Genomic DNA, 22,891 nt, shown 5'->3' with positions numbered 1-22,891 from the left:
TACTTAGTTCTTTAATCCTTTGTTAATATTATAATTACAGTATCTACAAAACATAATAATCAATAGGGAAGATTATTACAAAGACAATGCGAGTGAATATTAAATTCAAAGAAACTTCTTGAGAAACAAAGCCAGCATTTCACTAATAGTTTTTCTACTAAGGGTGGTATTCCATCTGTCCAATAGGTATCTTTGTCCAATGTATATTGCGTCTCCCATTTTGCTTTAATGAGAGAGTGAGACGCATTGACATTGGACAAGGAAATTGGACGGGTGTAATACCACCCTAACATGCTATTTTATATATTGCGATCGATACAAAATATTTAGATGAGTATACAAAATATTTAGAATTTTAGATGAGACAAACACAAAAGTATACAATATAATATAACAAAATACATACTTAAATTGTACCCCAGCAAAGTAAGTTCATGTCCGCAAAATGCTATATCAATGAAGAATGAAAGAAAGTTTGTTTTATGATTTTTTACCCGCGACGGAACTGAAAAGCGTGCGTTTGTGTTAGCAATTAAGGTATTAGTTATTAAAACGGTGAAATAAGAAAAAGTTATAAGTTAGTAATAGTGAAAAGCAAGAGTTCCTAGGGGCTATAAACACAGTAAATTGTTTTGTAAAGGCACTCGGCTGTTTCAAACTAACTTATGGTATGACCAGGCCACGAATCCGCGTATATTAACCTTTTCGACGCCGTGTCAAACTCAAAAGCTATCACTCGGACGTGTCAAAACAGAAATTGAACTATATACATATGCACGTAGGTCTATGTTTCTCTGTGGTCTGTGACGGATTAATCCGTCTTCGGCGTTGGACCTACGGTGCGGATAAATCCGTCATTGGCGTCAAAAAGGTTAAAGAAGGCAGCAAAAGATCCAAGCGCGGAGTCTTTGGTTAGATAAATAAATGAGATAAGTAAGTGTGTGTGTGTAAGGGCCGTTTGCAAGTGCACTATTACCTCAAGTGTCGGTGACGGACGTGTTGGCGAGCGAGCCGTCCCACGCCGCCTCCTTGTGCAGCGCTGCCTGCCGCTTCTTTTCTGTAATAACACAAAATACGCCTGTTAGTGTGATTTGTTTCAACAATTTCAAGAGATACTGCTAGAATATACTTGCACTGAAGTGGTGGTGGTAATGTTCACAGTTATATTTGGCGATGATGATGAGGTGACACTGATAAGCTAGTTACTAAGCTTCACACTAAAGGGTCATCGGTCATACCGGCCTCGGTCTCCAGACGTTATCAATAATCTGTTCTGTAGTAGGTGCCGGGAACGTTCGTGTAAAAATAGAAAAGTGTCTAATACCTTTACCCGCAACACTCGCCCGCGACGCCGGTAATGTCAATTCTGGCGATATTAATAAGCCTCAGCTCGCTCCTGGTCAAGCTCGACACTAAGGATACCCGTCGCCAGTGGTGACCCCGGTCTCTATATGAGTTTGTTCCACGCTGGGGCCCATTTCTTGAACGGTATTAGACTAAATCAGGGGTCTCCAAACTTTTTGTTTTCCAACAGGGCCATATTGCGCCTCAGAAACTTTCGCGCGGGCCACCGTCGGATTTTGCGCCGGGGGAGGGTGTCCGGTTGCTGCTGCTAGGAACACTTCCACTCTCAACGAATGCTGTACCCCTGGAGCCTGGCTCCCGCGGGCCGGACAGTGCCCACTGTCTCCACTCGCTTTGGGTGTCGGCGGGCCGGATCGGAACGCGTCGCGGGCCGGGGTTTGGAGACCCCTGGACTAAATGATTAGTCCACAAACTGTCAAATCGTATGGGTGACCATGGCAATACAGTAATAATATTAGAGTGGGTCCTGACGGGCCCCTGCTTGTACTCGTAGTGTTCGTTAGTAGCCCAGCGCGGCCGACACCGCCGTGCACGTCTCCGGACGCTGTCTGTAGTGTATGTTACCTCTGGCTTGCGTGATGAGGCGGCGCTCCTCGATGCGCTCCTGGCGCGCCGTGCTGAGCCGCACGCCCAGCGCGGCCGACACCGCCGTGCACGTCTCCGGACGCTGTCTGTAGTGTATGTTACCTCTGGCTTGCGTGATGAGGCGGCGCTCCTCGATGCGCTCCTGGCGCGCCGTGCTGAGCCGCACGCCCAGCGCGGCCGACACCGCCGTGCACGTCTCCGGACGCTGTCTGTAGTGTATGTTACCTCTGGCTTGCGTGATGAGGCGGCGCTCCTCGATGCGCTCCTGGCGCGCCGTGCTGAGCCGCACGCCCAGCGCGGCCGACACCGCCGTGCACGTCTCCGGACGCTGTCTGTAGTGTATGTTACCTCTGGCTTGCGTGATGAGGCGGCGCTCCTCGATGCGCTCCTGGCGCGCCGTGCTGAGCCGCACGCCCAGCGCGGCCGACACCGCCGTGCACGTCTCCGGACGCTGTCTGTAGTGTATGTTACCTCTGGCTTGCGTGATGAGGCGGCGCTCCTCGATGCGCTCCTGGCGCGCCGTGCTGAGCCGCACGCCCAGCGCGGCCGACACCGCCGTGCACGTCTCCGGACGCTGTCTGTAGTGTATGTTACCTCTGGCTTGCGTGATGAGGCGGCGCTCCTCGATGCGCTCCTGGCGCGCCGTGCTGAGCCGCACGCCCAGCGCGGCCGACACCGCCGTGCACGTCTCCGGACGCTGTCTGTAGTGTATGTTACCTCTGGCTTGCGTGATGAGGCGGCGCTCCTCGATGCGCTCCTGGCGCGCCGTGCTGAGCCGCACGCCCAGCGCGGCCGACACCGCCGTGCACGTCTCCGGACGCTGTCTGTAGTGTATGTTACCTCTGGCTTGCGTGATGAGGCGGCGCTCCTCGATGCGCTCCTGGCGCGCCGTGCTGAGCCGCACGCCCAGCGCGGCCGACACCGCCGTGCACGTCTCCGGACGCTGTCTGTAGTGTATGTTACCTCTGGCTTGCGTGATGAGGCGGCGCTCCTCGATGCGCTCCTGGCGCGCCGTGCTGAGCCGCACGCCCAGCGCGGCCGACACCGCCGTGCACGTCTCCGGACGCTGTCTGTAGTGTATGTTACCTCTGGCTTGCGTGATGAGGCGGCGCTCCTCGATGCGCTCCTGGCGCGCCGTGGTGAGCCGCACGCCCAGCGCGGCCGACACCGCCGTGCACGTCTCCGGACGCTGTCTGTAGTGTATGTTACCTCTGGCTTGCGTGATGAGGCGGCGCTCCTCGATGCGCTCCTGGCGCGCCGTGCTGAGCCGCACGCCCAGCGCGGCCGACACCGCCGTGCACGTCTCCGGACGCTGTCTGTAGTGTATGTTACCTCTGGCTTGCGTGATGAGGCGGCGCTCCTCGATGCGCTCCTGGCGCGCCGTGCTGAGCCGCACGCCCAGCGCGGCCGACACCGCCGTGCACGTCTCCGGACGCTGTCTGTAGTGTATGTTACCTCTGGCTTGCGTGATGAGGCGGCGCTCCTCGATGCGCTCCTGGCGCGCCGTGCTGAGCCGCACGCCCAGCGCGGCCGACACCGCCGTGCACGTCTCCGGACGCTGTCTGTAGTGTATGTTACCTCTGGCTTGCGTGATGAGGCGGCGCTCCTCGATGCGCTCCTGGCGCGCCGTGCTGAGCCGCACGCCCAGCGCGGCCGACACCGCCGTGCACGTCTCCGGACGCTGTCTGTAGTGTATGTTACCTCTGGCTTGCGTGATGAGGCGGCGCTCCTCGATGCGCTCCTGGCGCGCCGTGCTGAGCCGCACGCCCAGCGCGGCCGACACCGCCGTGCACGTCTCCGGACGCTGTCTGTAGTGTATGTTACCTCTGGCTTGCGTGATGAGGCGGCGCTCCTCGATGCGCTCCTGGCGCGCCGTGGTGAGCCGCACGCCCAGCGCGGCCGACACCGCCGTGCACGTCTCCGGACGCTGTCTGTAGTGTATGTTACCTCTGGCTTGCGTGATGAGGCGGCGCTCCTCGATGCGCTCCTGGCGCGCCGTGCTGAGCCGCACGCCCAGCGCGGCCGACACCGCCGTGCACGTCTCCGGACGCTGTCTGTAGTGTATGTTACCTCTGGCTTGCGTGATGAGGCGGCGCTCCTCGATGCGCTCCTGGCGCGCCGTGCTGAGCCGCACGCCCAGCGCGGCCGACACCGCCGTGCACGTCTCCGGACGCTGTCTGTAGTGTATGTTACCTCTGGCTTGCGTGATGAGGCGGCGCTCCTCGATGCGCTCCTGGCGCGCCGTGCTGAGCCGCACGCCCAGCGCGGCCGACACCGCCGTGCACGTCTCCGGACGCTGTCTGTAGTGTATGTTACCTCTGGCTTGCGTGATGAGGCGGCGCTCCTCGATGCGCTCCTGGCGCGCCGTGCTGAGCCGCACGCCCAGCGCGGCCGACACCGCCGTGCACGTCTCCGGACGCTGTCTGTAGTGTATGTTACCTCTGGCTTGCGTGATGAGGCGGCGCTCCTCGATGCGCTCCTGGCGCGCCGTGGTGAGCCGCACGCCCAGCGCGGCCGACACCGCCGTGCACGTCTCCGGACGCTGTCTGTAGTGTATGTTACCTCTGGCTTGCGTGATGAGGCGGCGCTCCTCGATGCGCTCCTGGCGCGCCGTGCTGAGCCGCACGCCCAGCGCGGCCGACACCGCCGTGCACGTCTCCGGACGCTGTCTGTAGTGTATGTTACCTCTGGCTTGCGTGATGAGGCGGCGCTCCTCGATGCGCTCCTGGCGCGCCGTGCTGAGCCGCACGCCCAGCGCGGCCGACACCGCCGTGCACGTCTCCGGACGCTGTCTGTAGTGTATGTTACCTCTGGCTTGCGTGATGAGGCGGCGCTCCTCGATGCGCTCCTGGCGCGCCGTGCTGAGCCGCACGCCCAGCGCGGCCGACACCGCCGTGCACGTCTCCGGACGCTGTCTGTAGTGTATGTTACCTCTGGCTTGCGTGATGAGGCGGCGCTCCTCGATGCGCTCCTGGCGCGCCGTGCTGAGCCGCACGCCCAGCGCGGCCGACACCGCCGTGCACGTCTCCGGACGCTGTCTGTAGTGTATGTTACCTCTGGCTTGCGTGATGAGGCGGCGCTCCTCGATGCGCTCCTGGCGCGCCGTGCTGAGCCGCACGCCCAGCGCGGCCGACACCGCCGTGCACGTCTCCGGACGCTGTCTGTAGTGTATGTTACCTCTGGCTTGCGTGATGAGGCGGCGCTCCTCGATGCGCTCCTGGCGCGCCGTGCTGAGCCGCACGCCCAGCGCGGCCGACACCGCCGTGCACGTCTCCGGACGCTGTCTGTAGTGTATGTTACCTCTGGCTTGCGTGATGAGGCGGCGCTCCTCGATGCGCTCCTGGCGCGCCGTGCTGAGCCGCACGCCCAGCGCGGCCGACACCGCCGTGCACGTCTCCGGACGCTGTCTGTAGTGTATGTTACCTCTGGCTTGCGTGATGAGGCGGCGCTCCTCGATGCGCTCCTGGCGCGCCGTGCTGAGCCGCACGCCCAGCGCGGCCGACACCGCCGTGCACGTCTCCGGACGCTGTCTGTAGTGTATGTTACCTCTGGCTTGCGTGATGAGGCGGCGCTCCTCGATGCGCTCCTGGCGCGCCGTGCTGAGCCGCACGCCCAGCGCGGCCGACACCGCCGTGCACGTCTCCGGACGCTGTCTGTAGTGTATGTTACCTCTGGCTTGCGTGATGAGGCGGCGCTCCTCGATGCGCTCCTGGCGCGCCGTGCTGAGCCGCACGCCCAGCGCGGCCGACACCGCCGTGCACGTCTCCGGACGCTGTCTGTAGTGTATGTTACCTCTGGCTTGCGTGATGAGGCGGCGCTCCTCGATGCGCTCCTGGCGCGCCGTGCTGAGCCGCACGCCCAGCGCGGCCGACACCGCCGTGCACGTCTCCGGACGCTGTCTGTAGTGTATGTTACCTCTGGCTTGCGTGATGAGGCGGCGCTCCTCGATGCGCTCCTGGCGCGCCGTGCTGAGCCGCACGCCCAGCGCGGCCGACACCGCCGTGCACGTCTCCGGACGCTGTCTGTAGTGTATGTTACCTCTGGCTTGCGTGATGAGGCGGCGCTCCTCGATGCGCTCCTGGCGCGCCGTGCTGAGCCGCACGCCCAGCGCGGCCGACACCGCCGTGCACGTCTCCGGACGCTGTCTGTAGTGTATGTTACCTCTGGCTTGCGTGATGAGGCGGCGCTCCTCGATGCGCTCCTGGCGCGCCGTGCTGAGCCGCACGCCCAGCGCGGCCGACACCGCCGTGCACGTCTCCGGACGCTGTCTGTAGTGTATGTTACCTCTGGCTTGCGTGATGAGGCGGCGCTCCTCGATGCGCTCCTGGCGCGCCGTGCTGAGCCGCACGCCCAGCGCGGCCGACACCGCCGTGCACGTCTCCGGACGCTGTCTGTAGTGTATGTTACCTCTGGCTTGCGTGATGAGGCGGCGCTCCTCGATGCGCTCCTGGCGCGCCGTGCTGAGCCGCACGCCCAGCGCGGCCGACACCGCCGTGCACGTCTCCGGACGCTGTCTGTAGTGTATGTTACCTCTGGCTTGCGTGATGAGGCGGCGCTCCTCGATGCGCTCCTGGCGCGCCGTGGTGAGCCGCACGCCCAGCGCGGCCGACACCGCCGTGCACGTCTCCGGACGCTGTCTGTAGTGTATGTTACCTCTGGCTTGCGTGATGAGGCGGCGCTCCTCGATGCGCTCCTGGCGCGCCGTGCTGAGCCGCACGCCCAGCGCGGCCGACACCGCCGTGCACGTCTCCGGACGCTGTCTGTAGTGTATGTTACCTCTGGCTTGCGTGATGAGGCGGCGCTCCTCGATGCGCTCCTGGCGCGCCGTGCTGAGCCGCACGCCCAGCGCGGCCGACACCGCCGTGCACGTCTCCGGACGCTGTCTGTAGTGTATGTTACCTCTGGCTTGCGTGATGAGGCGGCGCTCCTCGATGCGCTCCTGGCGCGCCGTGCTGAGCCGCACGCCCAGCGCGGCCGACACCGCCGTGCACGTCTCCGGACGCTGTCTGTAGTGTATGTTACCTCTGGCTTGCGTGATGAGGCGGCGCTCCTCGATGCGCTCCTGGCGCGCCGTGCTGAGCCGCACGCCCAGCGCGGCCGACACCGCCGTGCACGTCTCCGGACGCTGTCTGTAGTGTATGTTACCTCTGGCTTGCGTGATGAGGCGGCGCTCCTCGATGCGCTCCTGGCGCGCCGTGCTGAGCCGCACGCCCAGCGCGGCCGACACCGCCGTGCACGTCTCCGGACGCTGTCTGTAGTGTATGTTACCTCTGGCTTGCGTGATGAGGCGGCGCTCCTCGATGCGCTCCTGGCGCGCCGTGGTGAGCCGCACGCCCAGCGCGGCCGACACCGCCGTGCACGTCTCCGGACGCTGTCTGTAGTGTATGTTACCTCTGGCTTGCGTGATGAGGCGGCGCTCCTCGATGCGCTCCTGGCGCGCCGTGCTGAGCCGCACGCCCAGCGCGGCCGACACCGCCGTGCACGTCTCCGGACGCTGTCTGTAGTGTATGTTACCTCTGGCTTGCGTGATGAGGCGGCGCTCCTCGATGCGCTCCTGGCGCGCCGTGCTGAGCCGCACGCCCAGCGCGGCCGACACCGCCGTGCACGTCTCCGGACGCTGTCTGTAGTGTATGTTACCTCTGGCTTGCGTGATGAGGCGGCGCTCCTCGATGCGCTCCTGGCGCGCCGTGCTGAGCCGCACGCCCAGCGCGGCCGACACCGCCGTGCACGTCTCCGGACGCTGTCTGTAGTGTATGTTACCTCTGGCTTGCGTGATGAGGCGGCGCTCCTCGATGCGCTCCTGGCGCGCCGTGCTGAGCCGCACGCCCAGCGCGGCCGACACCGCCGTGCACGTCTCCGGACGCTGTCTGTAGTGTATGTTACCTCTGGCTTGCGTGATGAGGCGGCGCTCCTCGATGCGCTCCTGGCGCGCCGTGCTGAGCCGCACGCCCAGCGCGGCCGACACCGCCGTGCACGTCTCCGGACGCTGTCTGTAGTGTATGTTTCCTCTGGCTTGCGTGATGAGGCGGCGCTCCTCGATGCGCTCCTGGCGCGCCGTGGTGAGCCGCACGCCCAGCGCGGCCGACACCGCCGTGCACGTCTCCGGACGCTGTCTGTAGTGTATGTTACCTCTGGCTTGCGTGATGAGGCGGCGCTCCTCGATGCGCTCCTGGCGCGCCGTGCTGAGCCGCACGCCCAGCGCGGCCGACACCGCCGTGCACGTCTCCGGACGCTGTCTGTAGTGTATGTTACCTCTGGCTTGCGTGATGAGGCGGCGCTCCTCGATGCGCTCCTGGCGCGCCGTGCTGAGCCGCACGCCCAGCGCGGCCGACACCGCCGTGCACGTCTCCGGACGCTGTCTGTAGTGTATGTTACCTCTGGCTTGCGTGATGAGGCGGCGCTCCTCGATGCGCTCCTGGCGCGCCGTGCTGAGCCGCACGCCCAGCGCGGCCGACACCGCCGTGCACGTCTCCGGACGCTGTCTGTAGTGTATGTTACCTCTGGCTTGCGTGATGAGGCGGCGCTCCTCGATGCGCTCCTGGCGCGCCGTGCTGAGCCGCACGCCCAGCGCGGCCGACACCGCCGTGCACGTCTCCGGACGCTGTCTGTAGTGTATGTTACCTCTGGCTTGCGTGATGAGGCGGCGCTCCTCGATGCGCTCCTGGCGCGCCGTGCTGAGCCGCACGCCCAGCGCGGCCGACACCGCCGTGCACGTCTCCGGACGCTGTCTGTAGTGTATGTTACCTCTGGCTTGCGTGATGAGGCGGCGCTCCTCGATGCGCTCCTGGCGCGCCGTGCTGAGCCGCACGCCCAGCGCGGCCGACACCGCCGTGCACGTCTCCGGACGCTGTCTGTAGTGTATGTTACCTCTGGCTTGCGTGATGAGGCGGCGCTCCTCGATGCGCTCCTGGCGCGCCGTGCTGAGCCGCACGCCCAGCGCGGCCGACACCGCCGTGCACGTCTCCGGACGCTGTCTGTAGTGTATGTTACCTCTGGCTTGCGTGATGAGGCGGCGCTCCTCGATGCGCTCCTGGCGCGCCGTGCTGAGCCGCACGCCCAGCGCGGCCGACACCGCCGTGCACGTCTCCGGACGCTGTCTGTAGTGTATGTTACCTCTGGCTTGCGTGATGAGGCGGCGCTCCTCGATGCGCTCCTGGCGCGCCGTGCTGAGCCGCACGCCCAGCGCGGCCGACACCGCCGTGCACGTCTCCGGACGCTGTCTGTAGTGTATGTTACCTCTGGCTTGCGTGATGAGGCGGCGCTCCTCGATGCGCTCCTGGCGCGCCGTGCTGAGCCGCACGCCCAGCGCGGCCGACACCGCCGTGCACGTCTCCGGACGCTGTCTGTAGTGTATGTTACCTCTGGCTTGCGTGATGAGGCGGCGCTCCTCGATGCGCTCCTGGCGCGCCGTGCTGAGCCGCACGCCCAGCGCGGCCGACACCGCCGTGCACGTCTCCGGACGCTGTCTGTAGTGTATGTTACCTCTGGCTTGCGTGATGAGGCGGCGCTCCTCGATGCGCTCCTGGCGCGCCGTGCTGAGCCGCACGCCCAGCGCGGCCGACACCGCCGTGCACGTCTCCGGACGCTGTCTGTAGTGTATGTTACCTCTGGCTTGCGTGATGAGGCGGCGCTCCTCGATGCGCTCCTGGCGCGCCGTGCTGAGCCGCACGCCCAGCGCGGCCGACACCGCCGTGCACGTCTCCGGACGCTGTCTGTAGTGTATGTTACCTCTGGCTTGCGTGATGAGGCGGCGCTCCTCGATGCGCTCCTGGCGCGCCGTGCTGAGCCGCACGCCCAGCGCGGCCGACACCGCCGTGCACGTCTCCGGACGCTGTCTGTAGTGTATGTTACCTCTGGCTTGCGTGATGAGGCGGCGCTCCTCGATGCGCTCCTGGCGCGCCGTGCTGAGCCGCACGCCCAGCGCGCCCGACACCAGCCGCCGCGCCAGCGCCGTGCACGTCTCCGGACGCTGTCTGGAACCACAATATTACAAGTTTAAACTACATAAACAGCGTAACATCTATAACCTCTAATATTGATCAACTGATTATTAAATATCCACAAAATACGACTAAAAATGCCGAATTTACCAATAAGGAAAGTATGCTCGGGCCCCACATCTCGTAGGGCATCAAAACGGCAGGAATCGATCAAAACTGATACATGCTCCGGGAGGGGATCAGCTTGGTCTAGAAAAACATAGGTAGAGCATCAAAAGTGGCTTAATACGGCCCATCCATCCATATCACATATCCAATCTCTTTTGTCATCAACAGTATTACAACCTAAGTTTCGGCAAGTCGAACGTGGCCTCCTGCAGCGCCCGACACCGGACTAGCGGCCTCTGCGTGCTGACACCGCGGCAGCTGATAGACACAATGTCGTTACCTGTAGGGCTGAAGGAACTCGGCGCACTTCTTGTCCTTGTTGCGGAACTCGAGCGTGGCCTCCTGCAGCCGACACCGGACTAGCGGCCTCTGCGTGCTGACTCCTCGGCAGCTGATAGACCCAGTGTTGTCACCTGTATGGCTGCAGGAACTCAGCGCATTTCTTGGCTTTGTTGCGAGACTCAAGCGTCTCTTCCTGTAGCGGCCGACACCGGACTAGCGGCCTCTGCGTGCTGACTCCTCGGCAGCTGATAGACACAGTATTGTCACCTGTAGGGCTGCAGGAACTCAGCGCACTTCTTGGCTTTGTTGCGGGACTCGAGCGTCGCCTCCTGCAGCGGCCGACACCGGACTAGCTGCCTCTGTGTTCGGAGCACCTCCGCAGCTGGAATAGAGAAAATAACAATATGAATAAGGGCAATAATTTTTTGATATGGTTTAATTAACAAGAGTAAAAGGTCCCGAGGAACAACAAGTCGTCGTAGACATAGACATAGAGAAAAAAATACATAGATTGCTCACTCCATACATCAGTTTTGGTACCAAAAAGACTAATATTTTTATAGTCTACATCTAGCATCGAGTAGCGGAATTATCAGTACTGCAAAGTAGCAGTAGTAGTACTGTCTAGTGACAATAGATGTAGCACCCACCGGAAAGTCTTATGTTGTTGAGCATTAGTACTCTTGTCTTACTATATTTCTCTATGACATAGACGAAGACCGAGTGCAAGAAAGTCCTTATTTATGTAAGTAAGATGGCGTATTTCCGTCTGACCAAAAGCCAAATGTGCACTATGGGATCATTGAGACATGGTGCATCTCTGGGTACCTACTTTTGTAAGTTACTTAGAAATAATGACCAGAAGTCATGGCATTAAAGGTAATAAGACTCGCACATGGTTACTGCCTATGGCTTAAATTGCAGGTAGAGGTTTGTTTCTTAAATATATTCTATAATTTTGCTAGGCTACTTTGTTATTGGACCAAATATTTTTCCACGCGTAAACGTATACCTATTACGCATCCGGTACAAATGAATACACATCACGTATTCAAGTATAACGGCACCGTTCTGGAACACTCACTACATATTTATGACGGTGGGGCATGCGATCGAATCGTAGAAATAACGTTTGTCCGTCAAAACCTGACGGGGGCAATGACCGGCGGTGACAGATTTAAAAATGTCTTTTGAGGTAAACATGTTTTGTTGATAATAATGGAATGGAGTGGACATCTGCTTTTAATCCCTCTTTTCCTGTGTGTCTAAATAGGCAAAGTAAATAGTCTCGGGTCTCCTATTTTGCATTTAGTATACTTAAGTAGGTCCAACGTCCTGTCTGGTCTATTTCTGAAAAGTTTTTCGAATGCGAATATGTATGTTGACACACACACACGTTTCAATTTTAATTGAGTAACCTCGTAACAAAACAGTCTATGGTGTCATTAAGGGTATTAAGGGGCCCACAGATTACCAATTCGCCGAACGATATAAGCCTGCCTGTCAGTTGTTCGCAACTGTCACCTTTTGCGACTAATTGACAGGCTGATATCGTCCGGCGAATTGGTAATCTGTGGGCCCTTTTAGTAAATGTATAGGTCTACATTTACAAATACTAATACTCGTAAATATACATATTAACTTCAATTGTATACAAACAGCAATACAGTTCATTTTATTAATAACATCATGTAGCAATAGATTTTCATCACTGACCATAACTGTGTCATGTCGATGTCAATGGTACATACCTAAAAGCAGCTATATATATAACAGTTGATATGCGAGCTATAAAAGTATCTCAAGTAGTGTGTACAATTATTGGTTGAGACTTTACCAATTTTTAGGGTTTCGTAGTCACCTAGAAAACCCTTATAGTTTCGCCATGTCTGTCTGTCTGTCTGTCTGTCCGAGGCTTTGCTCCGTGACCGTTAGTGCTAGAAAGCTGCAATCTGGCATGGATACATAAATCATGCATTGCGACAGAACTGTAAAATAAAAAGTACAAAAAATATATTTTTTAGGGTACTTCCCATACAAAAAGTTTGTTTTTTGATTTTTTTTTTGCTTTGTCGTAATAGTGTGGGATATCGTTGGATAGGTCTTTCAAAACGAATAAGGGTCTCCTAAAACCATTTTTTGACATCGTTAATAACTTCGGAAATATGCGCTCCGAAAAAATAAAAATATGTGTCACCCCCCCTCTAACTTTTGAACCACGGGTCCAAAAAATATGAAAAAAATCGTGAAACAAGAGCAAAAAATCTTCTTTTCTTAGTAAAAATAAAAAGACGTAAGTAGGTACAAAGCGCTGCAAAGGTACTCCCTTATGATACTTACTAATAGCCCCCGTTTGGTCTAGTTTGACAGAATGGTAACTACGAAACCCTACACTGAGCATGGCCCGACATGCTCTTGGCCGATTATTTAAATCTTTCGTTATTTTTTTTTATATATTTTCTCAATCTTTAAAATAGATCTGGCAAATAACCAAAACCAATATTAAGCTCAAATTGTTCTCTAATCAAATTACATACTAAATGTTAGGTTAACAGATGGGCAAACAAATAGAGATCGGCATTGGCAGTTGGCACACGTCCACGGTGAATTAGGCAGTTAATACCTAGTATTACTAGTATATCATTTAGAAGCTTTTTAATAGTCGTAAATAAAGTTAACGTTAACGTAAACTAGTAATATGAACTTTAATTCCTCGCTACAAAGTTCACTTTCCTATGTCTGTGTCCTGCGTGAGCATGTAGGTAAAGTTTTAGTTGAGGGTTTAGAGTTTATTGATGTTTCTTCGGTAATTCGGTAGTGTTATATTGGATTTCTAATTAATCAATCATTACACCCATATCTATTAAACATACAGGCTTTCATAAAATTATAAAAATCATTTAATTAACAACTTCAATTTTCTAAAGCCACGTTTTCCCTACCTATTTATTTAAACTTTTTCGCGCAAGATCCGGACGCTCGGTACGGATTTTATATTTAAACGGTTTAGCAACATCCTAATATTCGAAATGACGGTGGTTGCGGTAGCCCCTTGCATGTATAGATATATAACATAAGAAAGGCCGAAACTTCCCCCTCCGCCGAAATTCCCCTTTGAACATATTCAGGGTTAAGGCGACGGTAGCGGTGGGTAAAATATCAGATTCTGTCAATTTACCCCATTTCACACACAAGCGCACTTCACGCACACTACCTCACTTTACTGGGACAGGTCAGTGACCCATCATGTTTTTTTAAGATTGGACTTTTAGTTTAGTATTGACCACTAGCCTCCTTTGAGGGTAAAAGCATTCCATTTAAAGATGAAAGAGAAACAATGCATTTAATCTTGCTTTCCTTGTCTGTTCATGTCACACGTGACGTACCAATTTATTTCATTTGATTGTTGACTGTTTTACTACCTACTATTGCTTTGTCGAGATACGCGTTTTGTACAATTAAAGCGAATAAAATAAGATGTCATTAAGTCAGATGTAAAATGTTATTTACTACTCTATACGGTTTTTCATAAGGTGCAAAATCCATTCAATAGGAATTTAAATAAATAAAGTTTCAGCAGGGTGGCAATTCCATTTTGGCGGATAAAGCGAAACAGAATAGTTCTATCGAACCTGCTTACAAATTTTCACGAGAATCAGTTGAGAAATGTGATCTGCAAAGGAGAACGTACAAAAGCATTTTTGCCCAAGCTGAAACGGAGACCTTTGCTAACGCTCGGCCAATGATGGTTTAGGTACACCTATAAAAAATGATTGTCCCTGCTGTAATTTTAATATCTTTATATTTCAACCGGCATAGTTTTACCTTCAAAAATAATCGGTATCGCTAAACAATAGCGGTACCTTACTACTTATACGTTCACGAAATCGGTATCTGCATAACTTGATTGTTAGTAAACTAACCTGGAAAATAATCTCAAAATCACCGAAACATTTATGTACAGTCACCTGCAATAATATGTTACGTCATTAGCGCCAACTTTGCCTCCAGGGAAACTTTGCCCAAAACGACAATTTTAAACAAATTCGTTAATGTAGAAAAATTGATAATAGTTATGGCCACCCTGCTGTTTTTAGTAGAAAATTGGTTATATTTCTGACAAAGTATATGCCAAACTTGTGCATAACTTGACTTGGGAATTTTGAGTTTGAGCGAGTTGTCTAATATAGGGTATATTTCGGCGGGCAAAAAATTGATAAATAATGAATGCAAGTAGAAAAAATTGAGAACCCTTTGACAAATATTCCCGGGTTTCAGTTATAACACATGAAGCATAGATTATGTCTATTGAGATTTAAACTAATAAGGCCTAATTACACAAAAGTTTTAGTGGTTGGCAAAGTAATCCGGTAATTTGGCATCCATACCAACATTGCCCACCACCAAAAACGGATTAGGGTTGTCACTTTCATCTAATTTACCCAACTTCGCAAGTAAAAGAAGGTTATGTTTGTACACTAAAATAAGTTTATAAATATATACTGTATTTAATTTGTCTTATTATCCTTTATTTAGATGTTTTATCCCGTTAACGAATGAAAACACAACAAAAATCATATTTTTGGTCATTAAACTATTGTAACAGATTTTCTCAAAAGTGACAACCCTAGCCTTTGTAAAATGCTTAGGCGAGCCTTATTTGGAAATGGGCAAAAACGGGTAGGCAACATTGCCCAGCAAATTTATTTAAAAGTTTTTACACTTATCGCTATGTTATTAACAGGGAATGGTAGGATTGCCCAAAACCTTTAAGTGATCCTTAGACATCATCATCATATATACGAGCTGTATTTGAATACCAAATTGACGTGGGCAATGTTGGCGAAAACCCCGGATATTTTTTTATTTGCCCGCCCTCTAAAACGCAAAAAAATGGGTATAAACACGATAAAAAAATGTTTTCTTCACATAAACTGATGCGTTTGATCACAATGGACGTGCTGAGCAAAAAAAAGTCATATGATGTGATTTTTTTTGAGAAATTCGTGTTTAAAAAAAAAAGCGGGCAAAGTTGATGATAATGAGTAATGACGGTACCTACTCTTCGAAGGTCGCAAAAATATGTGACATGCTCTTATGGTTCTACAAATAAGATCGTGTCAGATATTTTTGCGGCCTTCGTTGTGTAACATAAATTGCAGGTGACTGTACATTTGGAATAATTATTTTATTTAGTTTCAACGAAAGTTTCAAGTTTAGTACGAAAATACTTCAGATATGCAATATGCACAAAATGTAGACCTAATCGAAATAAAACATTGCTTTTTATAGTAAATTTATAAAACATTCGATACATAGGTATACATAACAGTAACCAGGCCACAACGCTATTGGCCTGTAAGCTTCATCTCGGTCTCCAAAGCCGCAAAAACTTGCTAGTACTTAGTGCTGGTCTAGCCTTTATTTTTTCTTGAAGATTTTCAGAGAACAGCACGTACACGCATTATACATATAGACGGAACGAACGGCATACTCATAATAATTTATTCGTCGCAATCCATGGTATTACAGATCTAGTTACAAGACTTTCAGGTATTACTTATACGAATTACATAACTCTTCCTGTTAATAGGCAATATTTTAATATAAAAGTTCTATAATATAATACAAGATTACAGTTGTCATCAAAATTCATTGACATACAGAAGTCAAATACGTTTTTAAAATGACGCAAAATGATACCAGCATAATAAAAATTGATCCCAATCAGTAAAGATGAGTCTATAACTTTTTTCATTTTAAGCGAGTTTTGAAGGAAGATAATACTTAAATTCGACTGTAATCGTATTATTTTAAGATAGTTTACTACGGTTTTCAACAATAATGACCCGTAAATAACAGCAAATGAAATTTAAATGAGACGCGAGCTGATATTTATGTACCCTATTTTTTGAAATACATTTTATCTACTGGTATGCTTTCTCGTGTGCGTATATGATTTAATGTCAATATAATTGTCAAAAGCAAGAAAATCAAGCTGTCATTTTCATTTGAAGAAGTACACGTGTGCTCCGGTGTAGCCCCAACGGGCATCTGACTTGAAGAAGAATTTTGAGTGATGTCGTCAATGTATGGAAATTGTTCGAAAGTTTACATTTGAGATTGAATTTCTGTGTTGTCTTTGTGAGTAAAAATATAAATCGATAATAAATTGGTAGCTGAATTATCTAGCTTCCAAAATCATACAATAATTCAATTACTGTCAAAGACAAAATTGTTTTGCTTCTGTCTCAAACGGAACTCCATATTTTGATTTTTTGATACTTTTAGTGTCGATTTGTAGAGAATAACAGCAAATTAAAAATATAATGGCATAAAGAGTCGGTACACGGTTTCTTCGTGAATAAATTTACGTGTAATTTAATGCAATTATCAAACATTTATTGAACAAATTATGGTTACAAAGTGAGGTCTAAATCGAAAACGTCATATACCGGCCCCTTAACCCTGTTTGACTGTTGATTTATCATCATTATCAACAACCATCACCGAGATGTTATTGGTTTGTTTGGGTGTCGTGGCTAAATCACCGCGAATGACCGGCGCGCGCGCCGGCGCGGCGTTGCGTCCTTCTGCGGTTGCGTCACTAGGTCGTCGACCTGCGAGATTGCGCGCAAGTAGGTTGCTTGTGCTTGGGTTGTTGTTGCTAACGTACTAAGCAATGCTCTCTAACCATTGACGGAATGGTAAACCTTGTGGCTTAACAATAAGGTTCACGAATAGTTTAAATAATTCTCTTAGCAGTACGAAAATAATCGCCTAATTTTATTTCCTAACCAACCTATGGCAGTCGGGCTGCCTCGAGCAGCCCGACTGGCAGGGTCGCCATGAAGTGTTCGGTGTTCAGGGTTATAATGATAACACAAGAGTGTAGTAAATACTGAATATATTGAGAGAAAACGCTGGCCTTATATACTAAGGTTCTAACAGGCTTAATCGAGTGGAAGTTATGGCAATGGTCATTAACCATTGTGTATCAAATTACAGTAAGTCAAGGTTTATGGCATCGTTAACTTAATGTTCTGTAATGTAGTCAAATACATATATGAGAGATAGGTATCAAGTGTATCAGCTGATAGCAGCTGTGTATGAACTGTGACTACAGTTTAGTTAAATTGCATAAAGCAACTTTTAGCATATTATTAATTAATTTATTTTATTTTATGCGAAAGATATATATACATGTGCTATTGGGTCACAGAAATAAAATTTTGAGAATAACTGTTTGGGAAGTAATCATTTTCGATACAAATGATACAAAGTTAACCATAACATTACGAGTACAAATTACCTCCTGCGTAATAAGTTCTCATCTCAGACACGGAGTCAGATAATCATGGTATGTTGTTGCGTTTAATAGTACTTTCATTGGTCGGTTTTGTTTGTTTACATGCAGTTAAATATGCATCAAAAAGAAAACACTACAGGTACCTACGCCTACAATGTCATGTTAAATATACATTAAAATACCACATTTCCGTGTTTTTATTAGTTAACGCGTGAAAGTGGGATAAATGATTGTCACTGCACATGCAAACTTCGCCATAAAGCACAATCTGATACTTCACACTATGAACTTTAAATATTTATATGCCTCAGTTCATTTTGCAGTGGTATCGATTGAATCAATGTGTATGTAAATTTATTTATATAAGCAGAATCAAAGACATAAAAGCAGTTTGAAGATAAATCTATGTGAATAAATTTGCATGGCGGTCTATTGACCCATCTGAGTAGGTGTGTTTTCGCTATACAGTTCCCATACAAACGTTGGCTGTAATCTGTATAGATGTAGTGCATAATTATTTTCCATCGTTTTTAGGGTTCCGTACCCAAAGGGTAAAACGGGACCCTATTACTAAAGACTCCGCTGTCCGTCCGTCCGTCCGTCCGTCTGTCTGTCACCAGGCTGTATCTCACGAACCGTATATGATTCACAGATGATGTATTTCTGTTGCCGCTATAACAACAAATACTAAAAACAGAATAAAATAAAGATTTAAGTGGGGCTCCCATACAACAAACGTGATTTTTGACCGAAGTTAAGCAACGTCGGGCGGGGTCAGTACTTGGATGGGTGACCGTTTTTATAGATAATGGTACGGAACCCTTCGTTTGCGAGTCAGACTCGCACTTGGCCGGTTTTTTTCACGGAAACGGACGGATGTGTCTTGCTATTCCGGTAATACTCCGTACAAAAAGTACTGTGGTTAACTGAAGCAGCATGACAAATACGAACGTTTCCGAGAAAATACGATGGAAAACAATTATGCATTACATCTGTAATTCCGTTTTTGTTAGCGATGTACCAAACGCTAATCACAAACATTCCAATAAACTTATTGTGCGTTTTATTTGAAAGTAACCTAAGTATAGTTCGGCAATAATTTCCGCACTATAAGATGACAAAGATAGCATTGTGAGCGTGGGATATTTTGAAATAAGAAGCGTTATGTGTTTAATGGAACGTTTTGTCGGTATCTTTGTTTCCGGAGTCGTTACGTTGTTAACTGTTTTATGGTTATCAGAGTAGACTTTAATTGAGCTTTGAACTGAGACAATTGGTTTTAATTTCCTAGATTTAAAGACTCGTTTAATGTCTGACGGATGTTTTAGTTTTTCTTGTCGCAGCTAAAGGAAGTAGGGCGACTGCTGTAATTTGCCACTCTTAACAATAATACTTCTTTTGGCTTGTTTCTTTCTGATTTTTAAGGAAAGTCCAATTACTATGTATGTAGTGGCCAATAAATATAGCCGGCACCCTATCTGTTAGAGTCTGTGCGGAAAGAGAAGAGTCGTGGTATGATGGGGCCCAATATATTGCACGACTCTTCTCTTTCCACACAGACTCTAATGGGTCGACACGAAAGACACAAATTTTGAAAATGATACAGATATCGGTTCAGCGGTTTAAGCGACAAGCGGCAACAGACAATATCCTTACTAGGATTAAATTTTAAATCAATAGGTATAGGTACATAAATTGCCACGCATATTGGGTCACATACGAAGAAAAGTAACTATTTTGCTACTCCTACAAAATTGTAAAGAAGTCGATTCTATTCTACTATTCTCTACAAAAGCTCTCTATATTCCTTGATATCGTCGAAATTATTCATCAAACGAAAACCATTACCAGAATGAATGAAAACCGTTTCCAAAGAACGGTTTTATTACTACAATTTGCCAGTAATTTGCGATATAAAGCAGTAATTTCCGTTGGGCACGATCGAAAGGAAGCCAAGTTCAAGGCGCGGCGGCGGGCCGTGCGCAGAATAAAGATGCTTTGTGAAAAAAATGGAACCAGCGATGAAATCGAAAGTGGCGCGCGGCGCAAACGCATAAAATAAGCGATTCGAATAAATAAATTTGACATCAACAAAGGAATCGCATATATTTACCTATAGACTTCGATATAGACTTCTTGAAAACCTGAATCTCAAGATTTCGATTTCCTGTGAAAACCTGAATCTCAAGCAAGATCAGAAAGAAATGAAAACGTCACCATTTCTTTTTAATCTGCAAATTCTGAAATGCTTTATGTAAAAATAAAACTTGTTAGAAAACAAAACCCAGGAATGAAACTCGGAATGTGTTATACAATAAACTGACTATATTCACTACTACTGCTACTGTCTACCATTACAAGTATTACAACTAAGCCTAACTAAACTATACCGATATCAAGCTTCAAACATAGAACAGGATAGGAAGGAAAGCCCTCATTTTGTCGGCTTTTCTATGTTAAATGTTATGGAATTATGCCGCTGGCATGTTTGACGTTCCATAAGATCACGTGTACGCCACTTCTCCCTCCATTGACTTCGCAGCTTGCCAATACTAGCTTAACCCTTTATAAGGCCCCAGTTATACAGATATGCTACGTGAAAGTTAAATACTCTACCATGTTTGTAATGCACTGGGGAACACATCTACGGCAAAAAAAAAACGAAATCATTAAGAAAAACATGTGGCCAATATATGCACTCAGCCTGTTAGTGCACTTGAGTTTTCAGATGATCTGTTTCCAATACACCTATTCATTGACATTGACATAACAAACATAAGGTGCTTTGTCATAACTGCCATGTACGTAATACCATGCTAAAAGTTCTAATTACAATACTTATTGATATAGCATGATTAGCATGTAACCTTTTATAATTTTATTAATCTTAAGTGGCAAATGATACACTTTCCTGACACTACAAACAATAGTACAGTTATTGCAATTCACGATGGAGAGTGGATTTATCAAAATTAGACCTTGTCATCATACCAATAAGAGTCTCGCCACTCGCCATCGTGAATTGCAAGAGCTATAATTCAAATTATTAGATACAGCGACGTGTATATTTTTAATAGTATAATGGAAACAATGACGATAGCTTGCTTCCCTTGACAGGCATAGTGCATAAATTGACCACATACTATAGATTAATTAATTACACTAAAATTAAATACTGACCGAAAAAGTATGAATGAGGAAAGAAAGCCTGATATATTCGCTATATAATACCATTATAGTTAAATAAAAAAGAGGATGTTCTTCTCCGAAAATGTTTATTAACTAAGTGGTTTTCAAATCGTCTCTGCCTTATAAAGGGTTAATAAATATCGGGAAGTCACTAAGAGCTGTTTCCCACTGACGTCCAGTTTTTTGCGGGTACGGTTTTTTGCAGGATCCCGTTTTAGTAGTATAGGTGCTAATATAGTAACTTTCACACGAGGATTCTGTTTGCGGGATCCTGCATGCATACTACAGAAAACTGGATCCTTCAAAAAACCGTACCCGCAAAAAACTGAACGTCAGTGGGAAACAGCTCTTATAAGTAATAACATCCCCACATCCCCAGTACCCAGTACCCCAGTAGTAACCAATTTCGTTTTCACTGTTTCAAAAGAAAGCACACCTCCGCCCGCTACCACTTCTCACTCGTGACAGAGTAGAGTACGCTTGCTGGTACGTGACTCGCAATACCCCGACCCGATCTCAAACTAGAACAACATTGCCTTTATTTATTACATTAGGTTGTACAATCACACCCGAGATGCAACTGGTTGCCAAACTAGTCTAGTTTTATAACTTTATCGGTGCTTAAGCAACGTTTAAGTAGAGCGTACTTAGCGTACCGAGGTGCAAACGGGTTTATTGATGTAATGAGATAGTATAAGATAGTTTAATGGCTTTAATGTATAGCAATTTGAATAATTTGATGCTGTCTTATATGCCTAGTGAAGGTTTATTTGTACAACATCATACTGTCCTGGCCGGTTTCGACCAAACGACTGTATGTTTAGTACTGTACATCTACCATCAGTTTTACATTGACATAATACGCTCACGTCTACGTAAAGTACGTAACAACTTACTTTCTATGCATCTCACTCGTACTCGCATATGCGAGCAATAGTGCAAGCGAGATGTACAGAAAGTAAATTACGTAGACGTGAGCGTTATGTCAATGTTAAAGCTGATGGTAGAGGCTCTGATTGAGAGCAACGTTCGTGAGCTCTCAGGTGGCTGTGACATAAGCGATTTTAGCAGCAAATGTACACACTCAAGAATCACTCTATTGATAGGTGAAAACCGCATGATCTTGTTTTATATGGTGTAGTGATATTTATTATAATTGATTAAGATAGTGTGATGACTTTGTATTATATTCAGTAAATAAAATGTAAATGTAATACACTTAGCACCCTTCTACTATAAAACCAGCGCGTTATCTTAACACCCGTAAGTTATGTTGTAGGGCCCTAACCAGATTGATTTCCGTTAGCCTATTGCGTATTATTATCCAATAGTTATCCGCTAATCCGACGTAGCTAATGGATTCGACAGCGAGATAAGCAAGCGAAAGCGGAGATTAGGGGGTCGAAGATCAATGAAGGTCTTATGCAAATGAATGTTCCAGCTAAGGTGAGATGGCGCCACTATTTATCAAAGTTCAGTGGCGCGTTATGTTTGGGTAGCGGGATATGTCCACAAGACAAATGATGCTCAAGAAATTATAGGGGAATCATGTTATAGTTGAATCATCGAGAGCGTGGAATTGCATATGTAGTATAGTATTGTTTGTTTACAGGCATTCTATATTTGAATTTTCTATTTTCTTGTACTATCAGCATACAACCACTACAAATGCAATTCCATCTTCTCGATAATTCAACTATACGAACGATTGAACTCCGCTGCAATCAAAGTCGTCAAACATTTAAATTCGATATAATAATTTAGGGAAATGACGATATCGGCGCTGGTATTAGCTGTCCTGTAAAGCGTGCGGTCGTGGTTCGAAAATCGGCTGAGTTTTCGACATCATTTGACTAGTTTTTTCCGTAAAGGAAACGTAAAGTGGTGTGCATAATGTGGTGTCCTTTCCTTCGACAACATTTTGAAGCTTCAATCGCGCAACAATAAGGTTGAGTCGAGCTAAGATAAGGCTGCATAGAATTTGCAATGACGAAGTGTGGAATCTCATCATTAATGTCAAATTTCTAGGAAAATATGACGTTTATAATGACAG

At 49.0% G+C, this 22,891-nt stretch overlaps 2 protein-coding genes across 4 annotated transcripts in view; one reads left to right on the top strand and one right to left on the bottom strand.

Moving 5' to 3' along the window:
* LOC134789380 (FHF complex subunit HOOK interacting protein 2A-like) overlaps positions 1–22,891 on the top strand; it is a 257,350-nt gene that overhangs the window by 133,491 nt on the left and 100,968 nt on the right. The gene's annotated exons all lie outside the window — the stretch shown is intronic.
* LOC134789523 (R3H and coiled-coil domain-containing protein 1) overlaps positions 1–22,891 on the bottom strand; it is a 65,437-nt gene that overhangs the window by 6,478 nt on the left and 36,068 nt on the right. For 2 of the 3 annotated variants that reach the window (XM_063760102.1, XM_063760116.1), the window contains 3 exons: positions 10,608–10,722; positions 9,802–9,923; positions 977–1,057 (listed from right to left, as the gene is read on the bottom strand). In XM_063760102.1, the coding sequence (XP_063616172.1) occupies positions 978–1,057; positions 9,802–9,923; positions 10,608–10,722 (317 nt within the window). In that variant the 3' untranslated portion in view covers position 977. Of the gene's footprint in view, positions 1–976; positions 1,058–9,801; positions 9,924–10,338; positions 10,398–10,607; positions 10,723–22,891 lie in introns of all 3 variants that reach the window. The other variant, XM_063760109.1, reaches the window with a different exon arrangement.

The sequence above is a fragment of the Cydia splendana genome, chromosome 1 (genome assembly GCF_910591565.1).
Source record: "Cydia splendana chromosome 1, ilCydSple1.2, whole genome shotgun sequence".
NCBI lineage: Eukaryota > Metazoa > Arthropoda > Insecta > Lepidoptera > Tortricidae > Cydia > Cydia splendana.
This window is presented reverse-complemented; position numbering and strand designations above follow the sequence as displayed.